The sequence below is a fragment of the Vigna radiata genome, unplaced genomic scaffold (assembly GCF_000741045.1).
Source record: "Vigna radiata var. radiata cultivar VC1973A unplaced genomic scaffold, Vradiata_ver6 scaffold_171, whole genome shotgun sequence".
NCBI lineage: Eukaryota > Viridiplantae > Streptophyta > Magnoliopsida > Fabales > Fabaceae > Vigna > Vigna radiata.
Window position 1 is genome coordinate 776,439 of NW_014542551.1, and position 21,545 is coordinate 797,983.

Here is a 21,545-nt window from a genome sequence, read left to right on the forward strand (position 1 = left end):
CCACTCTCGATATCTCTGATCAACAAATAACCTCCATTTACTCTAGATCAGTTGAGTATTTGCACCACTCCTAGTACTCAACTTTCCTTCCGAGATTTCCTTGAGTATTAGCACAACTCCTAGTACTTAGCAACCCCGTCGAGAGTTCCTTTGAGTATTCACACCACTCCCTGTACTCAGCCTTGTCGATATTTCCTTGAGTATTAGCACCACTCTTAGTACGCAACAACCTTGTCGAGATTTTCATGAATATTAGCATCACTCCTGGTATTCCTAGGCAACCTGGTATCCATGATACCACCTAATTGAGTTTCACTCACTCCTGGTACTAGACGATCTCGCTTAGATTTCCTTAACCTTTCAGAGTTAAGTTATAGGTGTTTTGATTCTTTCCAGAATTGCAATCATAGATTGCTTACAAGTCATTCAGATCACAACTCCTACATAGAGGATATGTTACAATACAAAGCGGTCTAAACACTCGCAGGTGTTTCTCTCATCTTTCTTTTTCTCTCATCTTACATAAGTAGTAAGCATTTAATACAATGAAATACTAGAGGGACGTTTTACTTCTCTTTTTCTCTCTTTCTCCCTTGTTACAAGCACAAGTAAGATATTGCAAACAGAATTGAAAACGCATGCACAAAACAGAAACCAAATTTGACATCAAATTGAGAATTGGAAACGTAAAAGCAAGAACTGGAAACATAAAAGCAAGAACTGGAAATGTAAAAGCAATGACGAAAATCAAATTGCAATTGAAAACGAAATGATTCAATACAATAAAGGAGAAAAGAGAGCAAAACCTAAAGCCCCGGGGGGACTAGAAGCATAAAAATGGAGAAGATGAGGAAGAGTGAAATATGATTTTGGGGTTTTAAAATCCCCTTTTACAATTTTACCCTTCATATGGGTTTTTCCTAAAATGACCCAAAAATAGGCCCAAAACTCAAATCTGGTCCAAAATTAAAAGAATTAAAATTAAAACGAAATTAAATGATTTAATAGATCTCTTGAACTCCTAATTATAATCCCAAATTGTCCTGCAATTAATAATGAGAATAATTAGACTCAGATAATCCAAATTAATTAAAAATATAAATTATTGATCAAATTAAGCCCAATTAGCAAAACTGAGAAAATAAAGGACAACTAAGCACTATTGACTAATTAAATTCAGTGCGGAAAGCTAAGTGAATAGTACAAAATAATGATTCATCAATGGTGGTAACATGGTTTATATGGATAAGAGTTTGGATTAGCAACATGTTTTGTGTTGTGAAATGGATTGAGATTATGAGCTTATACATTATTTGATAATTGTATTATAATAATTGTATTATTATATGTGTGTTTGATGTTGATGTTGTTAGCTTACCCTTGCATTTGTAGTGATGGTTTTCATTTGCGATTATCGTATTTATAAGGGAGGAGATAATGTTACAAAGGATATTGCTGATGATGTTAATGTGGTATCGATCGTGAGGTTAGTGGGGAATTAATTTTAGGGTTTTCAAACATTATTTTTTTATATAAATTATGTTGAGGAGTTTTAGTACGATATTTTAAGTTGTATTGAGATTGTGTATTATTTCAGAGAGTTTTAATTAACTTTATGATGAAATAAAAAGGTTTTTAAATTTTTCACTATAATTGTGATGATATTAGAGTTGTATTTATTTTAATCAAATAGTGTTGTTTTACTTACATGTGGCATCCTAAATCAGGGTGTTATAATTATCCTAGTTAAAATAAAAAATGGCAAGGTTCTTAAAATAATCTATTATCTCTTGGGATAATCGATTATCCTAGAAAAACAACTTTTGAAAAGGCTCGAATATAATCGATTATCTTAGGAAAAATAACTTTCAAAATGGTTTGCAAATGATCGACTATCACTTGAGATAATCGATTATCAGTGATAGTTGCGAAAAGACTCTTTATCTTATGACCAAATTTTGAATTGAGCTTATAAATACCCGACTTCTGAGCACTTTCATACTTAATCTTTCTAGAGAACTCAAGTGCTTTTACTTAGAACTTTTTGTGCTCTAAGTGTGAGTTTGTGAATCTTGTGTTGGTAGGAGGAAGCGTTTCCACTAGTGTGTCTAAGTGAGAGCATATCTACTGTTGCAAGGTCAAGTTGTTCATCTTGTATGTCAAAAGGACGTGTTAGTCATCTTTTGTGTGTCAAGATAGGTGAACTCTAATCCTCTACTTTATTCTATTGTTGTAAGTTCTGGTTACTTATTAGTTATTGGTTAATCAATCTTTTAAAGAGACTAACAACTCAATGTAGGATTTTTTTATCTGAACTAATATAAAATCACTTGTGTAAGCTTCTCTTTCCCTACACTCTATTATTTACTTGTTATTATCTGAAGTAATTATTTGTATTGTTAAATTAGTTTTTAAAGAAGAAAGATTTTATAAAAAAAGCATTGTTTTTATAAAAAAATCAATTTATTCTCCTCTTAGTTATTGTCTGCCCATAAACATTTTGTTACGTATTTCTATAAAGAGTAACACCAATGACGACGTTATGGCTCTGGAGTGACAAACAATAGTGGTGGTTTGGAGTTGCATGGCGACATTGTATGACAAGTTTTGTTTTAGAGAGGAAGAAGAGAGATCTTCATGTGTAGAGGGAGATGATATGAGTCACCCTACAATGTTGTTGATCATTATGAAGGCAGACGATACTCACACATGAAATCAAGAGCTCCATGTTAAAAGAAAAAATTCATTAAAAAAATTGAACACATAACTACCACATGTCAATACAAGTATATGTAGTCCAAATATCTACATGAAACATTATTTGTCATATAGAATGAAATTTAATGTCATTAAAAATGAAAGACTAAATTCATTGCTATAATTAGTGAGGAGACCAAGCATAATAAATTTTTTTTAATATAGACTAATTACAATTTTTGTTGTTATAACTTAAGAAAAAAGAAGAGCATATTTCACTTTAGAAAAAACAAAGGAATTTAATGAGAAAGTTGTAAGAAATTTATTTTAAAAGGTAAATTTCTAAATGAAATTCTGCCATCAATAATTAAAATGTACAATTTCCAAATTCATATCTATTTTTTAATCAATTAATAAATCTTCAGAGCTTATTATTATTTTATATAAAAATATATTTGATCAGTTAAATAGTAATACTTTATATTTAATATTTTAATAAGTATATATTGTTCAATTGTTTCTTGTATTTATTTTATATTTGATCATTTAAAAAAGTATTATTTGATTAAACAGTGTAGTTAAATGATTAATTAATCTTTGTTCTTGAGATATATAGTTATTGAATAAGTTATTTCAGAAAAAGAGGAAAATGGACAATAATTATTAAATGCTGCTATAATAGTTAATGTCAAAATATAATTTTTACTTTATTTGTAATTTTAGATTTTACGAAAAAAAATTTAAAACAAAAATAAAAAACTTATTTATAAGTATTTAATAATAAAAATCTTAAACAATAGTTAGAAAAACAAACAGAATGTTAAGAAATGGAGAGATAATATAACATACACCTTTCTGAAAACAAAATTATAAATTGTGCGCACTACATTTGCGAGTGGGGACAGAGTGTGACAGAGACCCTACCATGCGAGATAACAACGTCTACAGACAAAAGCCACATAAATATTATATTAATAAGCATAAATTTTAAGAGAGAGAAAGAGAGAGAGAGAGAGAGAGAGAGAGCACTTTACCACTTTTATATGTTGCACGCATCCATCCACAGCAGAAAACACAAGGAGGACAAGGGTACTCCACAGACAAGAGAAAGAAAGAAAACCCCATTTAAAGCTTTTTTCTTTTTGTACTGTGCACATCACAAGAAGAACAAAGATGGGTTTTTGAACCATCACATAAAAGAGAGAGAAACAAAAAAGAAATAGGGATATTGGAGAAAAACAAGAGGAAGCTGTGCAAGTGAAAGAAGATGGAGGAGGAGAATGAATGAGGTGAGGTGTGTTTGTTACTGTTATAGTTGTTTGTTGTTTCTTGTTTCTTGTTGCTGAAATGGGTTTGTCGAACTAAACTCCATGTATTTGACAACTAGGGTGTTAAAGCTCAGATCTTTGTCTTTTGTTCTCACCAAAAATTTCCTACTTGGTATTTTGAGGTCATCAATTTGTGCGCCGAGTCCTTGACTGAAACCCAATTTCGTGGTTTTTGTGGGGGTGGAGTTTACTCTTCTACCAACTTGCTGGGGTTGATTTAGATGAAGGCCGTGCCCCTACCCTTTCAGGAATTTAGAGGGAACGGGGTGTTAGATTTTGCTTCTGGTGCTGTTGCTGTTTCAGATTCGCTGTTACTCCCACAGCAAGAGCAATTTCTGCAAAGGTGGAATCCCCACAGGGAAAACTATTGCTATGTGGGCATTGAGCCCACTTCTGGTTTGGACCTCAAAAGGAAAACAAGCCCTCCTACATCCTCCTCTACACTGTCTTCCTCACGCGGCAGCAGCGGCTGCGGTGGAGGTTGCGGCTCTACCGATAGCACCACCGGCGCTGGAGCAGCGAAGGTCTCGACTGAAAAGGAGAACAACCCACCTCAAGCAGGGTTAGAGGTTGGACAGGGAAGATGTGGGCTGAGAATGGAGGATTGGGAGAGTGTGTTGTCTGAGTCATCTGGTCAAGATAATTCCATTTTGAAATTAATTATGGGGGACATTGAGGACCCATCTGTGGGATTGACCAAGCTTTTGCAGGGTGGAAGCGCCTCTCAGGATGTTGAATTCAATGGGGTTGGAGTGGGTTTTAGTTTGGTGGATCAAAGTTCTGTGCTTGATCCCATTCCCAGTGTCAACTTTGTGAGCAGCATTGATCCTTCTGGTCCTGGGAATTGTTCCGACTTCCCTTTTAATTCCCATAGTAATGTTAACTCCAATATTTCCAGAATTGGTTCTGGTGTGAATCCACCTAACCATGGGTTCCCTGATTCAGCTAGCAATCTCTCGCCAGTTTCACTCTCTCATGGTGTTTTTCAGCCACAACAACAGCATCCAGCAATAGAGCCTCTGGATGAGAAGCTGCAAGTTCTCAATCCCCAGTTTATTTTGAACCAAAATCAAACTCAATTTATGGCAAACCCAGGTTCCGTTTTGCCTTTGAATTATGCTCAGTTGCAAGAACATCATCAGCTTCTCCCACAGCCTCCGGCAAAACGCCTGAATTGTGGCCCAAATTATCAGGTTCCTAAGGCACCCTTTTTGGACTCTGGCCAAGAGCTGTTACTACGGAGGCAGCAACAGCAGCTTCAACTGCTTCCTCACCATCTGCTGCAGAGGTCATCCATGCTGGTGGCCCCAAAGCAGAAAATGGCGAGCCCCAGCGGTGAAGATTTGGCAACCCACCAGCTTCAACAGGCTATAACTGAACAGCTTTTCAAGGCTGCAGAGCTGATCGATGCCGGTAATCTGGAACTCGCGCACGGGATATTGGCGCGGCTCAATCACCAACTTTCCCCCTTTGGGAGGCCTTTTCAGAGGGCTGCTTTTTATTTTAAAGAGGCCTTGCAATTAGGACTTCATTCAAATGCCAACAACAGTTCTATGACCTTCTCACCCACAGGCCTTCTGCTCAAAATTGGTGCTTACAAATCATTCTCAGAAATCTCACCAGTTCTGCAGTTCGCCAATTTCACTTGTAATCAAGCACTGCTTGAAGCTGTGGAAGGATTTGATCGCATTCACATAATTGATTTTGATATTGGGTTTGGTGGACAGTGGTCTTCTTTCATGCAAGAGTTAGCACTGAGAAACGGAGGTGCTCCTGAACTCAGGATCACAGCATTTGTGTCACCCTCCCACCATGATGAAATTGAGCTCAGTTTCACTCAGGAGAATTTGAAGCAATATGCTGGCGAGATAAACATGTCCTTTGAGCTTGAGATTTTGAGCTTTGAATCTTTAAATTCTGCTTCATGGCCCCAGCCACTTCGTGATTGCGAAGCTGTGGTGGTTAACATGCCTATTGGCTCATTCTCAAGCTACCCATCATATCTTCCTTTGGCCCTTCGCTTTGTGAAGCAGCTCATGCCAAAAGTTGTGGTTACATTGGATAGAAGTTGCGATCGAACTGATGCACCATTTCCTCAGCATCTGAATTTTGCACTTCAATCTTATTCAGGGCTGCTTGAATCACTTGATGCTGTTAATGTTCACCCAGATGTCCTTCAGATGATTGAGAAATATTATCTTCAACCCGCAATGGAGAAGCTTGTTTTGGGTCGACATGGTTTTCAGGAAAGAACACTTTCTTGGAAAAACCTTCTCTTGTCATCTGGGTTTTCACCATTGACCTTCAGTAACTTTACAGAATCTCAAGCAGAGTGTTTGGTGCAGAGGACTCCAGGTAAGGGATTTCATGTTGAGAAAAGACAGTCTTCCCTGGTTCTTTGCTGGCAAAGGAAGGATCTCATCTCAGTTTCAACCTGGAGATGCTGACGAGAGGCACTTTGCATCTTTGAACTGCCAATTAATTTTTAAATTCAAAGGTGCTTCACGACTTACTGCTTTTTATGATCTTTCTTGCTTCAATTTGCCTTGGCCATGGTTCCATGCTAATGAACTGTTTTTAGGATTTATTTTTCAGTAAAGCAAGTGAACATATTAATTAGCAACTGAATGCCAGTTTATGATTTCTGATATTTAGTGTATTTCTATAAATATGGGCATTTTATTTCTGCATTTTGCCCCATTTTCATTGCTTAAAGTGATGAACTTTTCTTGTATGCTTGACAAGTAACACTAATTATCCTGTAAAGTTGAGGCTTTGTTTGATCCTGATAAAGTCTCTCTTTCTCTCTATTGCAATGCTACTGGCTCAATTTGCTCTGTGAAACTACTCATGTAGTTGAAGATAGCTCATGAACTGCACCCTATTTTATTCAGTGTGAATTCTTCAGTTAGTTTGATAGTTTGCAAAATTTCCATTTGATGCATACCTTTCCCCTGGAAGAATTCATATGAGGCCAAATTTTTATGAATAGTTATTGTGGTTGTTGAGTACTTATCTGAGCACTTGTTGCTGTACCATTCATCACAACTTAGTCATTAACTAATCTGCACAATTATGCTTCAAGTCTTTCAGTTTAAAGTTGACCAATAATTTCTTTGGACTCAGACCCTCATTTGTGTATCATAACCTACTCCGATATTAGTGGTTCCGTTCTACATTTCATAGCATTGACACTTTTTTTCCATTTCCATAGTTATGCCTAGTTTTCAGCCAGCTACTTCAATCTAATGCCGTAATTTGTTTATTATTACTTAGTAAATCAACCCAAAGAAGTCATAGTTAATTGCCATTTGTCACGGCTGATCTCTGGAGGTTGAAAATAACTCTAGATACTTTTGGATCCCAAATCTATGCTAAAATCTAATTGAAAAATGAATCTGATATAAAATTCTGTAACTGCTGGAGTTTTGATTTGAATTCCTCGTTATTTTTACTTCATTTTTCCCATCATGATTCGTTTGCTCTCATGAATATATTACCAAGGATAGCCTGAAAATTTTTTGTAGGATCCTGTCACCTAAATTCTCTCAAACACATGTATCTATAGGGTATAACTAATCTTCATTTTATAATTCTCCTATGGTCAATCATAACGGGTTAAGTAAGTCGCAGGATTCATTACTCTTTTATTACCATTATTAGCATTATGATTATTACTATTAATATTATTATAATACGTACGTCGCTGAATATTTAAGACATTGTGTATCATTTTATTTGGGCATGCCAACGCTTGTATTATGAATTTATAATAATAGTTTGAACTAGAAGTTGTTCGACTAATTGTATTTTAATGAATCCCCTAATGAAATCACATGGGTCTAGTGTGACTGGACCCCACTTGAAATTAGTTTAAACTCTTCATTTAACAATGCTTTCAGCAAACACAATCATAATATTTAATGATTGAGGCCATGTTGTTGCATGAGAGAGATGTTTGGCTTCTCATTGTGATTATAATAATTCTTGTCTTTAGTTTGTTTTGAAAATGAAAAAAGAAAAAAGAATGGCAAACACGTCATTTTCCTTGACAATAAGGTACTTTGCTAGCCCAGAACAGATTTGCAAAATGCATTTTTTAATACTATGATTAATTTTGAGTAGTGTGATATAACCGAAGATGGTACTTGTTATTTGTTTTTCTTAAGCAGGTTGGAAATATTTTAACTAGGGTTCACAAATGAAAGATGAATACTGATTTTGTTAGCTATGCATGCGAGTGGTCCTTCTGAGAGGGCAGCACTGTCTGTCCCACATAACATATATAAATAAAAGAAAATGGAGAGGACCACCCTTCAATCTTGGGCAAGTCATCACTATAATAATTAAAAAGGGGGAATGGTGGTGGTGGGTTCCTTTATCAATTTCTTTCTTTCTTTTTTATTTTTTAAGTAAAAGAAACATGGTGGATAATTAGAAGAGTGGTACATGAATAAAAAGAAATATGGATAATGACATCAAAGGGGAATAAAACAAGAGATGAGTGATTGAAGGATTCGTTACATAAATCTTACAAAGAAAAATATATGTAATGCAGATTTTTTTAGTTTTTTTTTCTTTATAAAAGATAGGGTTAAATATGTTTTTGGTCTTTCAACTTTTAGTGAAAATTGGAATTACTCTCTCTCTAAGACTTTGACCTAATTTAGTTTCTCAACTTTTATGAATGATTCTTTTTAATTAAATTTTGTTGGATTTATTTGATGTTCAGTATTTGGGTTGTTTACATTGTTTGACACATGTTTATTTCAATATTAACTTAAAAACGTGTTTGAAACAACGAAAAAAGTTAACAAAATTTGGTTGAAATGACTAAATTCATATATTTCTAAAGTTGGGAGATTAAATTAGACCAAAGTTTTGAAGAAGGACTAATTTTAATTTTCAATAAAAGTTAGGGGATCAAAAATATATTTAGTCGTAAAAGATATTAAGGTAGATTCAATAAAAAAAGATTAATCTTTTATTTTAATTTTAAATTTGCTTACGGTCTGGCGTTCAAGAGAACAAAAGTTTGCTTGTGATATTTTAAATTTTAAAGTTTCTATTTAGTTTGTTAAAAATTTGGTTTTGCGTTATGGTGTCAACGTTGACTACGTCACATTTTTTGGTAGTTTCTTACTACATATCATCAAGTTGAAAAAATGAGTATGATAAATGCATGAATTGACTAATTTAATTCGGTATGTGCATTTAAGTGATTAAAGTGAAAATTTTAATTTTAAGAAATTATATTATAGAAAAATAGAGTGGGACACAACTTTTTAATTCAACAACAGTAACAGAAATAATTAAATGTCAAAATAAATTAATGTTGTCACTTGATATACTCTTAATTTTACGTCACGACCTAGAAATATCACGTCTTAAGACAAATTTGCGAATACATATTGAATCTATTTTTATTTGTATTTAGATATAATTGTTATTATTTTATGATATTTTAGTAATTTCATTTATATTATTTTCTTATGGTTTGTGTTATTTATTTTTTATTGTTTAGATAACATCGTCAAGACTAGATTTTTTAACAACTCAAATTTTGAAATTTAATAATAAACTATAAATAAAATATTTTTTTGGAAAGTTAAGTACATGTGTGACTTAAAGCTTCTAAACATTTTCTCAATTAAAATGAAAAACCTAAAGTTTTATATAAGAAGTTACGAAAATCGTTTAAATGCTAATACAAAGTTTTTTCAAAATAAGAACATATAAAACAGTATTTTCCTGAATTCTATATCATCTAGCATGTTGTTTACAAGAAGTGTCTAATCAATAAGAAGAACTTACATGAACCTTTTGTGTCAATATGTCTAAGGATTTCTATTCATGAAGTGTTGAAAAGAAAAACAGTTTACAAAGGTATCGTCAAAGGATATGTACAAAACAATAAGATGTGTTCTCAAGCTTTTTAATTTAAACATTGATCTTTAAGAATCATAAAAACACTGAAGTTTAATGTCTTATATCTAAAAATAATGTTATAAGCTAAAGTGTCTTATGAATATTGTCTAGTGAAAAGCGTGCTAGAATCCACATCTAAAACAATTTTTTATAAGAATCTAATTCTTTACATCGTCTACTGTCAATGTGCTATACATCGTCTAACATTTCTTGAACGTTATACTTGAACAATGTATTAATTACTGACAAGACATGTGATAAGATGTTTTCAAAAGGCAATATAAATTATTGTCTATATCAGATATATTTTGCTACTCCATCTTGAAACCTACAACAACTAAAGCTTTTAGAGAAGAAAAGAGAAGGGAAGAAACAAAATCCTTGTTGAATATTTACTCTAAAGGTTGTCTTAGTGCTCATAACATCTAACACAGATGAAAAAGGAAGAGAAAAGAGAAAACTAGAGAATTAAAAAAAAAAAACAAGTGTTTTGCTTATTGTCCGATGTCTTCAACTAGAAAGAAAGAGAGAGAAATTACAAGAATATAGGAATATTTTGTATTGATTAACCATCCTCTCTAAGAGAGTTATTTCCATCTTGTAATCATAGACTTGTATACCAGTAATGGATAAACTCGGACTAAACGTGTTGTCTAGGGGAACTAGAAGTGGAGTAAGAATACTTGTAACTAGGAGTGGGTAAACTCAGTCTAGACGTGTTGTCTAGGGATAGATCCTTGAGTGGGTAAACTCAGTCTTTGACTTACATCTCTTACATGGGAGTAATTTTGTGAAAACATCTCAATCCTTTTCATTTTAAGAAAAAAATTGAAATTAAAAGATGTCTATACATTCGGTCTCATCGCGGAGGGAGTGACTATGAGGAATCCGTTACTTTAAAACAAATTTCCAAAGAACTCAGAGAACTCACACTATAGTAGCGAAGGGAAACGACAACAGTTGTTTTTGACAATACGCTTCGGTTGTCGAACTGAGGCCTATACTAGCGAGGTAAAAAGGTGGGAGACTTTTGGTCTCGGTTCCAACCGAAGTAATATCTCAAAGGGTACTGCATCGGTTCTTCCACAACCAAAGTAGTAAGGTAGAAGAAAGGGGGGGGGGGTTATTACCTCGGTTCATCCAATACATTACATAGTATCTGCACTCATATGACCTATTTTGTCTGTTACACTACAATATATTATCACAATTGTAAATAGTTAGTGAAAATCATTAAAACAAAACAACTATAAAAAAGTATGGCTTTATCATATGTCAAACCTTGAGAGTAACCCATGCAAGCTTTCTACTGTTATCAGTTGATCTCCCAACCAACATCATACGTGCTGCAATAGAACTATAAAAAGAAAAGGCTTTAACATTCATTTATATAACAAAGAAAGTCCAAACATTGGGGTTCTTACCAATCAACTGCTTGTCTGAGATGTTTGGGAGGAGACTTTTACAATGAGCAGAACCACACAACATAGCTCTTCGGTAAGGAAATAATAAGTAGCCGCCAATGATGCTTGAAATTGACAATAACTTAATTGTTATATATTAAAATCACAAATGGAACTTTATTCAAGTTAACAAACTCCACTTACCCAGATATATAAAGAATAAAATGTATGCCTTCCCCCTTACAAAACTGCTGGTGAAATATATTGTGATGTCATCAAAATTATTAGCTTCGTGAACGACTTGGGGATCAATGAACCCATAAACATCATTGTACCCCAAGTTGTTACTTACACCAAACATATACCTGAAATAAAAAATTACCTTTAATATAATTATACTTGATATATAAATAATTGCTCATAATTAACCTCAGATAATTTAATAATTGCAATTAATAATGAAAATAATTAGCCTCAGATAATTTAAATTAATTAAAATAAGAATTACTGGTCAAATTAAGCCAAATAGTGAAAATGAGACAATAATGGAGATTTAAATACAATTCACTAATACAATTTGGTGCGAAAAGCTAAGTGAATAGTACAAAATAATGATTCATCACATTCATAAATGCATCATTTGGTAAAACATGTATAATCATAAGATGATATAAATATTAGATGCTTCTATAAAGGTATAACATTTAGCGGTCATACATTGGACGATGTATTCTTAAGACATTTTGGTTAAAAAAACATTTGTAAGTAAAAAACCTTTTAGCTTCAATGTTATATAAGGAGATAGACTTTCTTGTTCTTAAAACGCTAGCTTGTTACTTATATAGTCTATTAGATGATTTCAAAGAGAGATGTTATGTATCCATAAACATTATTCATAATATAAGTTCACCATACAATTCTTTCTAGAAAACATATTTCATTTAAAACAGATGTTACAAAATATTTCTTTCTTAGACGTTATTTCTTTAAAACAACTTTTCATACACTACAATATTTCGTTTGATGCTTTTTCTTAAACTTCAAAACCTGAGTTGCTTAGATGATTTATTCTCTAGACAATCTTGTTTTAATAAGACCACTTTCTAATATTGTCTTTCTATATACCTTGTTTGTGAGACAAAAACTAATTAAGATTATGTTTGATGCTTCTTATAGAAGGATGTTTAACGTGAGAGGTATTAAAAAAAAGGTTCATGTGGACTCTAAGAAAATAAAAATCATCCTAGTATGGCCTACTTTCAATAATGTGGGAGAAGATATGAAGTCTATGTATTTTTACAGAAGGAGGTTCAGATAAGGAAGTCGATAATCTAGATTTGATGACAAATCCTTCTCAAGAGGGAGGAGATGATGACTTGGGTCCAACCAGTGAACCTATTACTAGGAGCATGGCCAAGAAGATACAAGAAGTTGGGTTCTAGATTGACATGTCAGGCTCTTAGGCCAACATGTCGAGCTCTTGGGATGAGTTGTCGGGCTTTGAAGCCAACTTGCCAAGCTCTTGGGATAAGATGTTGAGCTCTTAGAATAAGATGCCGAGTTACCTTGAAGTTCAACTGGGTTGTTGGGCCCACTCCTAGACTAAGCTACTGAGTTGCTTGAAGTCCGGTTGCCGGGTTCTCCTCATGGTCGGGTTATTGAGTTATTGTTTCAGTTGAGCAGCCAAGCTCGTTTTGCAGGATCGGGTTGTCAAGTTCACTATACAGGTCGGGTTGTTGGTCTCTTTCTCCAAGAAACCGACCTTCTTTCCAAAACCAACTTCGTCATTTTTTTCATGTGATGTCAATTTAAAACACGTTGTATGCCACTTATTAGCTAATTCGTGAACCACAAGATAAGATTGTCATGTATAGTTAGCATGGTCAAAAGCTTGTTTTCCTATAAATACAATGCTCATTACCATTGAAAGGAACTTTTGAATTCATAAAACAATTATTGTTGAGAACACTCCAAAATTCCTCTTCTTTGAGAGTCATCGGCTAGAGAGTGTTAAGGCAAGATCTTTTAAGCAAATCTTGTGATAAGCTAGGTTGGGCCAAAGCATGAAGATTAGACCATGCAAGTTAGGTTAGGGCGGAATCAAGGGGTGAATGGAGAGGATGCTCTCAATTTATGAGTGTTTATGATGGGAAAGAGCTTTTTTTATGGTTCTCTTAAGAGATTTGGCCAAATCTAGAGAATGGTAGTTAGAGGAGACCACATGGAATGCTTTAGTCTTGACTTGAGTACACAAATATTTTGGCAGCATAACATTATAATTTTCAAAGTGGGTTTACAAAAGGGAAGACACCTCTATTTATAGATGAATGTGTCTCAGAAGTAGACCAAAACCCTAAAATGTTATCTTAAACCAAACCAAAAAATCCTATCTTGGTGAAGAAGAGCTTGACATGTGACATTCTAACTTTTAGAAAAACTCTCAACCCCTAGAGTTCCAAGTGGAAAATCATTTTGCAAAAGTTACCAACTAGGAAAATGACACATGGCCACTACCTTTGTATGAAAAATATTCACTAAAATCTTGTCATGTGGCCACCATGTCACATGTGGGACACCCTCCACCAAGGTAGGGTTACAAAATTAATCATCCAAAATTAGCTTAATCTAGGCACAAATATTGTCGTACAACTTAAGCAGTATTATTCAAAAACCATACACTACTTGACTCTTAATACAAGGCTTAAAAATAAATCGTCCACTACTTGACCTTTAATACAAGGTGTCAAAGCGGTGTAGCGGAATAGTTAACGTGTTCAACAAACCAAAAGGGTGGTGAACTGGTTTCTTATCGCAAATTGTTCTTTTAATAATTTTCAAGTAAATATAAAAATTCCTTAAAACAATTTAAACAAATTTAAAGAGTAAGGAAGAGAGAAAATTGCACAGGTAATTTTTATACTGGTTCGGATCACACAGATCCTACATCTAGTTGTTAATCTCAACCGAGAATTAATGCTTCACTAGCGCAAACAAACAAACTATTACAATCACAAAGAAAATAAACAAGTTGAAGGTTAGAACACCTCTCTTGTTACCCCGCGAGATGAAACTCACTTCCCTTGTAACCCATAAGGGATAAACACCTCCTTTAATGCTTCACGAAGGATGACCACCTCCTTTGAATCTTCACAAAGGATGAACACCTCCTTTGAATCTTCACAAAGGATGACAAACTTTCAATTCAACAACAACAACACTCAATCACACTCCCAATGAAAGTTCTCGCTCTATGCCAACATGCCAAGTTCTTAAATTCATAACACAAGGGTTACACAAACCCTAGAACACTTATCACCACACACTGTAGATAAAAACTTCGAAATACACTTATTTCATGTGTTGTATTTTAGAATGAGAGTCTCAATCTAATTTATAGAGATCTCACTTAAGGATACCTCCAAAAATTCGTTGTTAGCTAATTAATGTGTGATAATCAATTATCCACTTATGATAATTAATTATGCATTTAATGAATGCACAACATTTAAAAACATACTTAAAAATTCTCATAATTGCTCGTGATAATCAATTATGGCAAGTCATAATTGATTATTGATAATCGATTATTATAAGTTGATAATCGATTGTCTTGAGTATAAAATGAGGTTTTCTTATTCAAAACGATTTTTAGCGCAACCTAAGGTAAACAATACATAGAATCAAAGATAAATCACATCCTATACATAAATATACTAAATTACAAAAACTTTAACACAAGACAAGTCTTCATGAAGATCTTCTTTCAATAAGAGCACTTGAGACTTGACTTTGAGACATCATCAAAACTTCTTCTCTTCAGCTTTATGCTAACACAAGGTTTAGAAATGCCTCATGATGGCTTAAGTGAATAAGAGTTTAGCTTCACCTTGCATAGAAGACTCTAACTCTTCTTAAATTTGCTTGGCCATGCTTCTTGTGATTGGACCCTTGGCTAGGGGTTTTCCATTACCTTGTTTTAAAGTTTAATATAACATTTAAACGAAATAATATTAAATCGTCTATGATAATTGTTAAATGTGTCAAACGCTACCTTTAAAGATGACTAGACGATGTGAGAACTTCTGATATCACAAGGCGTCTAATGTATACATAAAAAACGTTAAACGTTGTAGAGCTCCTAATAGAACGTCTAATTGCCATGTCTAAACAAAAAGATGAATCATTTGAACACAAGCTCTGATAAATCTAAACATCTTTACAAAGTTACTCAAAACATACTAGCATCAAATGATTATAGCAAGCATCGTGCTTAAGCGCTAAAGTCGTCTAACATATCAAATGGTTAGATCGTCTAATGGTTTCAATGCATGTACATTCAAGTACTTTTTGTCTATTGTATTGTGCTCCCTTTTCTATGCAGATTATCAACTTTATTCAAAAGCCTATTCAAAATCAGAAGAACGTTTAGAGACATAAGAATATTCAAAGAATGTTTCAGACATGCCTTTTGCCTGTTTCATCCGTATACGGCACAATTGCTCTACAAGGAAGCAACATAGCTTCTGACACTATCATAAAGGCAACATACCTAGAAGAAATTCAAAGCTCTGGGTAACAAATCTTTTTCGAAGATTCCTATATAAAGTGAAGTGCTAAAAAAAGAAAGACATAATTTCTTGCTATCAAGTTCATAGTATTATTCATTTATCCTCTCTAACATAGTTGTCTTCTGTCTGGTAAGAAACTAAAAGCACATGTTGTGTTTATATTCAGAAGTGAATTCAAACACTTGTATTATTTAACTCAGTGGAGTTAAACATTTTAGACAAGTTGTCTAGTGTAGATACCAAGAGTGGTTAATCTCGTTCTAGTCAGGTTGCCTAGGGTTGAAACTCGAAGTGGTTAATAATAATTATATACTAGGAGTATTTATACTCGTTGTAATCTTTGTAAAAGAATAGTGGAACCTCTTAACACATTGCTTAGGGAGAACTTGACATAACTCAGGTTGAGTGAACCAGTATAAAACTAAAGTGCAACTGATAACATTTGTTTTCAAACAACGTTTTCATTCAAATGCTTTATTTAACTAAGTGTTTAAACTACCGTGTAGACTGTCTAACCACTAGCAAGTAACTTAATCACTATTTTTGAAAAAGCTTTAAAACATTATTCAAACCCCCGTTTCTACTGTTTTCCTATATTTCAGTTGGTATTAAAGCTAACTTCAGGGGTTAGTTCTTGATAGATTGTGAGGAAAAGATCCTGCTTGCGTGATGGAAAATGAAAGGTACACTATCAACTACCTTCCTTTGTTTAAGGGAGAAAAGTTTGATTATTGGAAACAAACCATGATTGCATTCTTTGAATCCTGCCACATTGATATGCGGGATGTTGTGGAAAATGGAAACTATATACTCTTAAATGAAAAGGATGAGCCATTGGAAAGAAGTAAATGGTCTAATGACCAAAAACATAGGTATCTTCTAAACTCCAAAACTAGAAACTCTCTGATGTGTGTTACGTCTAAAAAAGAGTACAGACAGGTTCACGCCTTCAAAGAAGCAAAATAGATGTGGGATACTTTGGTCATCACCTATGAAGGATCGAGTAGTAAAAACTAATAAGCTTAGCCTGCTGGCCGGATAGTATGAGCTATCTTTGATGTTGGACAATGAAAGCATACAAGCAATGTTCAACAGATTTCAAACGATCTTAAATGAGCTAAGATCGCTAGGTAATATTTATAATAACTTCAATAATATTGATAAAATTCTTCGCAACCTTCACAGGAAATGGAGACCACAAGTTACAACTCTAAGAACCTCAATAAATCTTGATGGGGTGAGCTTAGAGGAACTTATTAGAGCTTCAACAAGATGGTATGCTAAAGAAAGAAAAGAGCATAACTCTCAAAGCTTAGAAGCCTACCAGAAGGACACCAACAAAAGATTTCAAGACTGGGGAACTTACAGAAGAGTATAACAAAGTAGAAGACTTAAATAGAATCCACTCTATGTCTAAAAAGAAAAGAAACACTCCCTTCAAAGGAAGACATACCAGATCAACCTCGAGAAGTGATCCAAAGGACAAAAGAAAAGAAGAATCAATAGTCTACTATGAGTGTAAGAAATCGGGACAATTCTAGTCCGAATGGCCATATCTCAGAAAGTCCAAGAAGAAAGTAATATTCAACAAGAAGGATAAGAAGAAAGTTCTCATGAGCACATAGGAAGATCTAGACACATCATATTCATAAGAAGATCCTAAAGAGGAAGCCAACATTTATTTAATGGAAAACGTTGCTGACTACTCTTATATGACTTTGATGATGAGGTAGATTTCAATGACTTACTCTTAGTAGCTCAAGCATGTCATGAATTGCTTTCAAATTCCTCTAAACTCTCTAAGGCTTTCAAAAATATAAGAAAAGAAAATAGAATGTTTTTTTAAAGAAAATGAATCCTTGAAAAATATATTGATGTCGTCTAAAGATGAGGTCAAACTATTAAAGGACAATAGTAACGACCTAAATAAGAAGCTTTTTGAGTTAAAACGTGAAGTAGAAAACCTCATTCTAAAGAATGAGAGATTTACCAAAAACTCAACAATGTTGAGGACATTAAACACATTGAAGTAATTCTAAAGGAAAATCATACCTTGCATAAGGTGTTAAACAAAACATTTGAAGGAAATGAACGTTTAAAGTTCCTGATCAAGGATAGTAAACATCCTTTTGACAAAACATGATTATGTTTCTCCCATAAAAGAACTTATCGTAAATAAAAAACTATTCTTTTTACTAAAACTAAATATACTGATGACAAATTTCCTTATGAAAGAAGAAGATAAACAAGTGTAACACAAAAAGACCTAATGTTATCTGGGTACCTAAAAGAAAAATAATTTCTCTTGTAAATTTTCTTGATGGTAGAAAAGAAACCCCTATCATGGTACTTGAACAATGGGTGCTCACGTCACATGACGGGAGAAAGGTCTATGTTCCAAAGACTAAGGAACAAGAAGGGAAGAATAGTCACATTCAGTGGAAACCAAAAAGGCCAAATAATAGGAATTGGAAAGATGGGTATAAACCTTTTCCTATCTATTGAAAATGTTTTATTATTTTATGGCCTCCAATATAATTTGCTTAACATAAGTCAATTGTGCGATAACAAATATAATGTTATTTTTGAAAAATGTTAATGTAAAGTATTAGACGATGAAGGTCTAACAATATTTACTATTAATATGCAAGGCAACTTGTATAAAATAAATCTAAACGAACTACAGAATCAAAGTGTTTCATGCCTTGTGTCTATAAAAGATGAAGCAATATCATGACACAATAAATGTGGACATACAAACATGAGATTAATCTTAAAGTTGCAATGCCATGACCTTGTGAGAGGGTTGTCTAAAGTTTCATTCAAGGACGCGGTCTTTTGCAATGCTTGTGTGAAAGGTAAAAGGTCAAAGAGTATTTTAAAATTAAAAATATTATTTCAACTGAAAGACCTCTTGAACTATTGCATATAGATTTGTTTGGTCCTACAAGAACTACGTCTGTCAATGGTATACACTACAAATTAGTAGTCATCGATGACTTTACTATATGGAATTGGGTAAAGTTCTTGACCCATAAGGATGATGCTTTTGAAGAATTTTATAGACTTTGTAAGAAGATAGAAAATGAGAAGGGCTGTAAGATTGTATCAGTCAAAAGTGACCATGGAGGAAAATTTGAAATTAAACAATTTCAAAATTTCTGTGAAAACTATGGCATAAATCCCAATTTTTCAACTCTAAGGACACCACAACAAAATGGAGTCATTGAGAGAAAGAATAGATCTTTGCAAGAAATGGCCAGAACAATGTTAAACAATTTTAACACTTCAAAACACTTATGGGCTGAAGCAGTCAACACAACTTGTTATCTTTAAAAACAAGTTTATTTAAGGTTAATCGTTAGCAAGACTCCATATGAATTATTGAAGAACAAAAAGTCCAACATCTCTTACTTTCATCCTTTTGGTTGTTAATGTTTCATCCTAAATACTAAAGAGCATTTAGGTAAATTGGACTCAAAAAGTGATAAGGGTATCACATTTGGCTACTCAAAAACCTCAAAAGCATATAAAGTGTATAACTCTAGAACTTCTAAGGTAGCAGAAAGCATTCATGTTAAATTTTACGAAAATGAGCTTGACAATAAAATGTCAGAGCTAGATGAAGCATTTGCATATATGCATATAAGCAAAAGAAAAACAAAAGAAGCATATAGAGAAGCATCATTTGATCCTCAAGTCCCACATCACCCAATTCTTCATCATCCTAAAGGTATATAAACTACCTAACTTGTTAAAAGAGCAAAACTAATGCTAAGAAAGAGTTACCTTGTGCTACAAGCTATCTAAAGGAAAAAGACTTATTTATTATTCTTTATTTTAAGTTCAAACTATGTTATGTCCCATATTGCTTGCACTTTCAAGAGGAGAAGAATATATAAGCTTCTTATAACTCAAACTAGATCAAAAGGTACAACAAGGAAATCAACAACTTACACTAAGGAAAAAATACAAGCCTCAATGAAACCTATTCTACTCTCTTTACTCTTTTGTTTTCTTCATGTTTTTTCCCATCTATGATCACATCACAAACCAAGAGATTGTTGAAATTTCTCTGGACGAGATATGTAATGCCTCAAAGCGAGTTAGCATGATTAACTCGACCCTCGGCAAACCCATCCAACTGTATGTGGAACATTGGATTGACCTTGAAGAACTCCATGCTTACGGGGTTGATGTTCTCACCAATGTTCATCTCTGTGACATTCACAAATAATTCGACTAGGATACACCAATTTTGCCAAAGCTGATAAGGCAATTCTAGACAAATGTAGACGTCGGCATAAATGGCCTTGTCTCCAAGCTTATTAGAAAGGAGGTCCGAGTAGATATTGCCTCCATTGTCATTGCTATAAACTATCAATAGTTCGACAACTACTATTATGAGGGTTGGAACTGCATGTATAAGTTTGATGGTATTGGTGAAAGAAGGTTATACGAGATCAACTTCAAGCCTATGTGAAAATTGAGATCACCTACCGGCTGCTCACCCTATACACAAAGATTTTACAACATGTCATCTCCAAGACCATACTTCACAAGATGGAGCTAGGAAGGTTTGTGCTCTATCATCTCTTGACAGGAATTCCCTTTAACCTCCCTCACTTGTTGTTGATCAACCTATTCCCTAGTATGAATAATCTTGACCTTGACGTATATTAGAGCTATTATGGCTGTCTAATATACTGAGTAATTCAACACCAAGGAGTGATGAGGAATAAGATATTATTGATTGGGGCCTTTAGAGGCCAAAGGTTGGCAATGATGTGAAGCTCATTGATAAACTTGAATTGTTTGACATTGAGCGACTAGCAAAGGCTAGGAGGACACAACTCTCTCCTCTTCATATGGAGATTGATCTCAAAGAGACTTAAAGCTTGAAGAGCTTCATTTCTACCATCTCAAAGTTAAAATCTAAGATTAATGCTCAAAAGAAAATGAAAGATGTTAAGGACAAGATTCTTATTGTCAAGACTATTACGAGCATCTTTCTTCTTCCTAGAGATTGATGTAATATTATAGGATTTAACAAACTGAATATTCTTGATTTTAAGATTAATATAATCTTTCAAAACAAAAACTTCTTATAAATAAATGCTTTTTGAAAATGTAAGAAAATTGACTAATAATAAATTTTTTAATGGGTTGAAGAATTTGTCATTTTCTTAGCATTAGAAGTTCATAGTAAAGTAATTTTCCTACTAAGATGTAATTTTATCATAAGGTTTGGTATGATTCTCGTACTTCTACTTTTTATTTTTTTAATAAATTTTCTATGTAATAACAATTATATTTATCATGAACTTATTTGGAATGTTTCCTTGTTATTCGTATGGTACGAAATAAATTTATTTTTTAAGTTTGCAAACAAGTGGTTTTTTAAACCAAAACATTTTTGGTTTACTATTATATTTACTATTTTATTTTGAAACTGAATTTTAGATGATTATTAATAAGAACATTTTTAATTAAATTTCCTAATTTCGTTCGTATCTTAGACATAGTTATTTTTTATTATATTTATTAAATTAACCTAAGTAATATGTTACATTTTAATATTTCCCCATAATTTTGCAGTTAGATCCTTTTAAAGTTAAAAG

The 21,545-nt window shown here is 33.3% G+C and overlaps 1 protein-coding gene across 4 annotated transcripts; it reads left to right on the forward strand.

Annotated features, from left to right (window-relative positions):
* Positions 1-3,703: 3,703 nt before the first annotated feature.
* Positions 3,704-6,869, forward strand: LOC106780283 (scarecrow-like protein 22). Of its 4 annotated transcripts, none has more exons than XM_014668556.2 (2): positions 3,704-3,991; positions 4,085-6,869. In XM_014668556.2, the coding sequence occupies exon 2, from the start codon at positions 4,247-4,249 to the stop codon at positions 6,470-6,472; it is 2,226 nt and encodes a 741-aa protein (XP_014524042.1). In that variant the 5' UTR covers positions 3,704-3,991; positions 4,085-4,246; the 3' UTR covers positions 6,473-6,869. The 4 variants fall into 4 exon arrangements, with proteins under 4 accessions (XP_014524042.1, XP_022632642.1, XP_014524041.1 ...); XM_022776921.1 differs by having other exon boundaries at positions 4,148-6,869; XM_014668555.2 differs by having other exon boundaries at positions 3,704-3,986.
* The last annotated feature ends 14,676 nt before the right edge of the window (positions 6,870-21,545 follow it).